General features: G+C 37.3%; 1 protein-coding gene across 1 annotated transcript; it reads left to right on the top strand.

Annotated features, from left to right (window-relative positions):
* Window positions 1-386: 386 nt before the first annotated feature.
* LOC311023116 (RING finger protein 215-like) lies at window positions 387-6490 on the top strand (the record flags this gene model as incomplete). The annotated part of the gene is made up of 8 exons (XM_084024783.1): window positions 387-458; window positions 1104-1189; window positions 1562-1616; window positions 1721-1825; window positions 2078-2194; window positions 2767-2910; window positions 3029-3131; window positions 5255-6490. The coding sequence occupies 8 exons, from the start codon at window positions 387-389 to the stop codon at window positions 5275-5277; spliced, it is 705 nt and encodes a 234-aa protein (XP_083880909.1). The 3' UTR covers window positions 5278-6490.
* Window positions 6491-7501: the final 1011 nt, after the last annotated feature.

Consider the following 7501-nt stretch of genomic DNA (forward strand, 5'->3'; position numbering starts at 1 on the left):
AGTATTGAATTACAGCAACCACAAGAACAATCACAACAGTTTCATTTGAACAACAACAACAAACTTTCAAGTAACTCTTTCCAGCGTGTCTTTCACTTCATTTTTATTTTCATTGTTTTAAAATTTTTTTATTTTTTATTTTTTGCTGGAGGGGCGCCTCGCGGCGCCCCTCCAGCAGATGGCGCTCTAGGCGACCGCCTATATCGCCTATGCCAAGAGCCGGCCCTGGGTCTGAGGACATACCCCGCATGATTTCCGGCATGATTTCTCATGCTCTCATGCTCTCTCTTTTCTCATATATATATATATATATATTGGGGAAAACGGTTCACATTGGTATTCATTTATACAACAAACCTAACATGCATCCTCTCTCTCTATTAAAGATGAAGCGAGCGTTGGTCCTGGGAGCATCTGCTCTGATCATTCTGGCTCTCAACCAAAACACTGTCAGTGAGGTAAATCTCCACAAACCCAATCACCAACTCTTTCATCATAGTTTACTAAAACCCTGTCGGTCACATGCTTTGAGGGCATCTGCAGTTATTTTGTGTGACTATGTGTGTCCAATGTTGGGCAGTTGCACTTCAGGTCTCTATCGAGAAGAGACTGTGGATTATATTGATTTCTGAAAGAAAACCTGATTGAAATATAAGTTTAATAGACACCAATTCCATGAGATGAAAAAAGACCAGGAAATTAGATCATGTTAATACCCGTCTTAGCTGCCCTGAACTCCCCATTTCTTTTAGAATTGAGTTTAAGGTTATTTTACTCACATAGACGTCTCTTGATGATAAAGCACTTCATACAATTCAAACTTTTTAACTATTAAGCTCCTAGACTCTGGATCAACCTTCTTATTTAGACAGAAATATAGTTTATGTAGTAAGTTTTTTTATTATTATCTTTTTCTACATACATTTTTACTACTTTATTTTGCTAAATGTTTTTGGTTCTGTTATTGTATTTTCAAGAACTTCTTTATTGTCTGGCCATACTATAAAGCATTTTGAGCTGCATTTTATGTACGAAAGGTGCTTAACAAATACAATTGTTGTTCCAGGTCATATTTAGAACCTAAAAATCAGTTTCTGTTGTAGATGGATCTGTCTCAGGTGCTTTCCAAGCCCATCATTGTGATCCAGACGTCTGAAAATGTCACCAAGCTGATTGGAGCTCTGCTCAGGTATAGAACACTTTATTATTCATTACTGCCAACATGGAAAAGGTTACTTTCATGTGCATCGAGTTATATAACATCATGTCGCATGCTTTCTCAATTCAAACAGTGTTTTGCACATTATACCTTTTTTAAGGCAATATTTCAGCTCCACCTGTGAACTGAACCTCACGACTCTTTTGTTCATTTTATGTTTGTCGGATAAGTTATGTAGCTTCTTTTTGTTAGTGTAGCTATTATCACCGGTGATGAAATGGTGGTATAATTTTATTGGAAAAAAATATATTTTTTTAGCAAAAAAATATAAGGAGTATTGTTCTGGGATTGGAACCAAAACACCACCTTTATTTGCACTAAATGACAGATCTCTCCGTACAGGGGTCTTCAAGCGACAGCTAAAATCACATACAAGACAATACTACAGGACAACTTGGTGAGCTCCACAGTGTTTCTCTCAGTTGTTAGCGCCGTCTGGTGGTGAGTGAACAGATGACTGGCTGAGCTGACACTGAGCGCATGCTGCTGTGTGTTGGGCAGGGAGCCACGCTCACACTGTGGTCCAGCTGCGGGCGATCGAGAGGAGGTCGCTACGGAGAGTGGCAGGGGGTCATCTGCACGGGAGAGACCAACTCTCAGGTCCAGGTGGGGGAGCCGAACAAACACATCAACTGCCTTGTGTACACGTTTTCTTAAAGTTGCTGTAGGATTGAGGGTCATATTTTACACATCAAAGTCTACTGCATGTGTGAAAGAAGTTGTGAATGCCATTTCCCCTGGCAGTCTAGGCCCTTTTAACACCAATATCACAGTTGATCATGTTTATTTAATCGTGGGAAGCCAAAATCGTGATCGCGCTTCATATTGGATTTGCTGTTGTTCTCTGTTTATGTGTAGAAGTACCTGCAGCAGCTGTGGGACACTGTCCTCCTGGTGGCTCTGATCCTCAGCACCGGAGTCATTGTTCAGGCTCGCTGGCAGTATCGGTACCACGAGCTGAACGACGACTTGGAGGTAAACTCGGTCTTTACTGACTGTCATATATCACAGGTTAAACATTAGAAGTTACTGAGCACATTTACTCAATAACTGTACTTTACTCGAATATTTTCATTTTCTGCTACTTAATACTTTCTAAATATTGTACTTTTTACTCCAATACATTGAATAAATACTTTTAGTTACTTTGCAGATTAAAATGAATACCGGTAATTCAATAATATTGTCAAATACATTATGATGTGTTATTTATATGATAGGACTTCATTTACGAGCTTGTCAAGGGGAATACAAAGTAACTTGTCCTGACCCTTGTGATGTCACAAGAGGCTTGGGCTGCGGTCGAATAGTCTTTCTGCTTAGGAAGGTTCCTAACTATAGAAGTGACCCGGAAGTAAACAAGTGGCCGCCATGATGAGAGCCGTTCGAATTCTCTAAATGCAAAAGATGTTCTCCAATGGTCCTTCCAGATCTCCTTTAGCATAGGATACAACGGACCTTCCTTTACATAAGGAAAGTCGTTCGCAGCTTCTAGTGACATCACACCCTATTTAGATGGCACGTGATATTCTGCTGTCTTTCTTCAGCTCTTTCTGAAAAAGGATGTCCTGAAGAGAATGTTGTCCCTGAAGACCAAAACATATCGTCAGCCCAAACGGTGGTGTGACCCCTCCCAAGCGGTGGAGACGGACAACTGTGCAGTCTGTCTGGAACCGTTCAACAACAACCAGGTCAGACAACACGCCCACATACGTACCTACACGCTCTGATTTAGACTCGGATGGATCAATTCCCTGGTCGAGTTCAGGCAGCCAAGTGGAGAAGTGGTCTCTTGTGTTGTTGTCTCAGTGTCTACGGGTGCTGCTGTGTCTTCATGAGTACCACAGAGATTGTGTCGACCCCTGGCTGCTGCTGCATCACACCTGTCCTCTGTGCAAACGCAGCATCCTTGGTGAGTTCAGTTACACAACACTATCTGTTGATGATTGTCCCATGCACACAAGCATCCGTCCACACATTAGAGCTGAAGAAGTGCTATTTATACCGACCTATACCTTAGTCGCATCACTCCGACAGCAGTCATCGACAACAGTCGTCATTACAGCTGGCTGCTACGCACCGCTGTGGCGATTTTAAGTGTCCATTCCATGAATTCATCACATGTTGCTATTAACTTCTCAAAAAAAGATTTACTTTTGTTATGCTATACTACAACTTCTTATGACATACTATACTATTAACTTTTTGTCACTTTATGACATTCATTTTTGACAGACTATACAATTACTTTTTGTGACTTTATGACGTTGGCTACTATACTAGGACAGTAATGATATAGTATTATATGAATCTTTCATGACATTTTATGACATATTATATTAATACTTGTTATGACATTGAATGGCGTATATTTTTACTACATACTATACAGACATTCTATTAATTTTAATGAATTGTTTATCTGTCACAAAAAGTAATTAAGTCATAATATACTATGTCATAAAGTCATATTAAAGTACGTCATAAAAAGTGATAGTATAGTGTGTCATTAAAGTTCATACCGGTAGTCTAGTATGCCAAAAGAATTCAGAAAAAGTCAAAGTACCGTATGTCATAAAAATGTTAAAAAGTCATAGTATAGTATAGTGTAAAAATTGTCACAAAAACGTCATTGTATAGCATGTCGAAAACAGTGATAAAAAATGTCATAGTATAGTGTGTTGAAAGAATTAATGAAAAAGTCATAGTATAGTATGTCGAAAAAAGTCATAAAATAGTATGTAGCAAAAATTCCCAAATACTTCATAGTATAGTGTGGGAAAAAATCATGAAACAGTCAAAAAAGTCGAAAAAAAGGTTATAGTAAAATATGTCATTAAAGGTCAAAAATTCATAAAAACGTAATAGCATAGTATGTTGAAAATATGAAAAAAAAAAAAAATGTCATTGTATAGCCACTTTAATGCAGACATATTGGAATTGTTTTCATTGTCATAGTATAGTATGTCATAGAAAAGCCATAGTATAGTTTATCAAAAACAATCATGAAAAATCCTTGTAGTATGTCAAACAAAATGGGATAAAGTCATACTGTAGTATGTCATCAAAAATGTCACATAGTCTGGTATGTCACAAAAAGTCATAATATAGTATCTATTGGAATATACATATTGCAATTGTGTTGATTGATTTTAGAGGACAGTGAAACCCATTTAAATATCAGTTCATTTGTATTCAATTATATCAATCCTGTTACAAATAAGTTATAAAACAAAACTAAAATAACAAATAAAATGAAATGTAAATACAGTAAGCTGTCAAAAAACTAATCTTATAAACAAAATTCATAATCAACATAAAAAAAATAGCCTATTACATCTCCAAAAAGGAGTGAAATCAAATGTATTATTATTATTATTAAATCGATCATACATCTTCTCTATATCTCAAACAATGAAGAACTTAATTTATCATGTAAACTCTTGTGACTGGAAGCCTATATTATTTTTTTATGTTGATTCCAAACTTGGAAATGAAATAATATTTGTGACCTGGCTGTCCACATTTAAGATAAAATAATCCTTTGTCAATAAAAGTCACAGTATAGTAAGTATGTCATGAAAGGTGGTTCTATAGTATGACATAAAAAAAAAATCACAAAAAGTCACAGTATAGTATGTCATAAAAAGGCATAGTGTATGTAAAGAAAAATCAGAAAACGGTAAGAAATCATAGAATAGTATGTCATGAAAAGTGATTATACAGTGTCATAAACAATGAAAAAAGGTTAGTATAGTATGTCATAGAAAAGCATAGTATATTAAAATAAAAAAAAGTCATAGTATTATGTATGTCATAAAAAGGTGCATAGTAGCGTAGAAAAAAATATAAAAATGTGACAGTCAGTTTCGTGTCTAATAAAAAGTCCAAAGTAATATGTCCAAAAAATGTCATAAGTTATAGTACAGTATGTCCTAAAGTCATACTATAGTATGTTAAAAAACAAAGTCAGTAAATTATGCCATAAAATGTCACAAAACCTGACAAAAGGCTCTCTCCTCCAAACTTCTACAGGCAGCGTCTGCAGAGACAGTTAACGTCGTCCTCATCTCCGTTGACTCAGCAGTTCTGGAAATCAAGTCTAGTCTCTTCCTCAGTGACACTCCAGTCGCCGTTTTTTTGTCTTACCTCGCCACTTCCTCCCTCCAGCAATGGATCGGGGAAGCAAATATAAACTCATGCCAGCAGCTGGCTGGCCGTCTGGACTATGGACGGGTCAGACTTTGACATATGACCTTCAGGCGGGTGCAGCAAGTCTCAGACCTACAGTGTTGGTGTAAACACAATACTATTATGTACTGTACTGGTACTGTTGTGTGTAAACAGTACTTCTTCCTGGGATCATGTTACTGTACACTTGTGGAAATATTTGTATGTGTGATCTACAGCAGTGAAGATGTGACTCATGAGGGTGTTTGTGCTCCATGTGACAAGGACACCTTCTGCTCTGTGTCGCTGCAAACAGCAGAGCAACAAGACGTTCGGCTTTTTATCGGTAAACACTGATAACCTGAGCGAGTACTCCGATTCTCTTGTCTGCATGGACATTCAATGCTTTGTTTGTATGGAGGGTTGTTTTGTTCGACTAGTCACTTTAGGTCCAAATGATGTCAATAACCAACTTATAAACAGTTTAATGGTTTTATCTAGTATCCAAAACTCATCGTTAGCTTTGAAATGTTAGTTGTTGAGGTTCTGTGTCGGTAGCAGATGTGGAAAAAGTCTTTGCACTTGTCCTTAACATGCCTTATATGACTTAAGTATTATTTGGGACGTGTGTTTGTAGTTCCTTTCATTCTATAGTTAAGTTGTGTATGTTACAGTAGCTAATTTAGTTACAGTTTTAAACAATTGAATTGATAGAGATATCAAACAGGTACTAATCATTTCATAGACTTCGAACCCCCTCCTTAGTTGGATATTCACCCTTCTTTGATTATTTATCTGCTTCCTTCCTTTTTAGAAATTCTACGTGAAGGAGTCGAACACAGTTCGGTTCTAATGGTCAAACGGATAAGAACTGTCCCAACAGAAGGTCATCTCATAAATGTGAAAAAACTCCTAAGTATGGCTGCACAGGTAGTAACCTAATTAATTAAAACTATTTACTTAAACACACACGTTGGATCTGGTGCAGTGGCACCCTTTTTCAGTGCTTTCCTTTTTAAAAGAATAGTTTTGGGAAGCTTTACAGGTAAGTATGTAGCTACAGCCAGCTGTGGATTAGCGAAGTTTAGCATCAAGACTGGGAACAGGTAGCTCTAGGTCACAAAAGTTGTCTACCAGCTGTCTTCCCAGTTTCGTTTTTGCTAAGCTAACCGAGCCTCATACTTAATTTGCAGACATGAGAGTTGCATCAATCTTCTTACTTAACATTTGGCAAGAAGACAAATTAGCTTGTTCCTCTAAATGACAAAGGTTACTTTTTGATTTAACTTTTTTTTAAATCGTACAGTTAAAAAAAAAAAAGTCAACAGTGTAAATTGGAGGTCATTTAAACGGATAATTTCTCTGCAGTCGTACCCAGAAGCATCTTAAGTGTTTCTAAAGTCTCAAATATTTTGTACTGTTAAAAGGAAAATTAATTTTGTCAGTGATGACTCAAACTAGAAGGATGTCAAAAACATTGTATTTATTTTGTTTGGGTTTGTTTTTTGCAATGTCAACTCCAACAGCAATTACATGTTTTTTTGTTACAAAATGCTCTGATAGATCTGTTCTCTTCTTAGAAAATAGTCTGTGCATGGTGACATGTTGGAGGTTTCCCCACAGCTAGTCCGAAAGACATGAGGCGCCTCTCGACAGCTCGTGCTTCCAAACACAACAGCATTGTCATGAGTTACTTTTACGAAGGCTGGACAACAGTGGTGTGAACTGGCTGGATGACATAGCATGCACTTGAACGCCTCATACAGAATGCATAATACGAGCAACACAGTCTCCCACTGATGACCAGACTTGATCACCAGGTCAGTAATTGTTCTTCCAGCTACAGAAGGAACCAGTCCCTCCAAAATCCTGGTAATTATCTTGATAATAAATCGATTTGTTACTTGGAAAAAATAGAGGTCGTCTTCTTTGTCCTCAGTCTCAAGCTCTTGCTCAGGACTTTGGTTTTTAATGAAAATTATTTGGGCCAAAGAGCTGTATGTCCTTTAGGCTCAAACAGTAGAGGCGGATGTTCAGCGTCTCAAACATGTCAAGCAGCTTAGTCACTTCTGATCATAAACACCCTGCCAAAGAAAATTGGCTAAAACTAAA

The sequence above is a fragment of the Eutrigla gurnardus genome (assembly GCF_963514095.1).
Source record: "Eutrigla gurnardus genome assembly, chromosome: 13".
Taxonomy (NCBI): domain Eukaryota; kingdom Metazoa; phylum Chordata; class Actinopteri; order Perciformes; family Triglidae; genus Eutrigla; species Eutrigla gurnardus.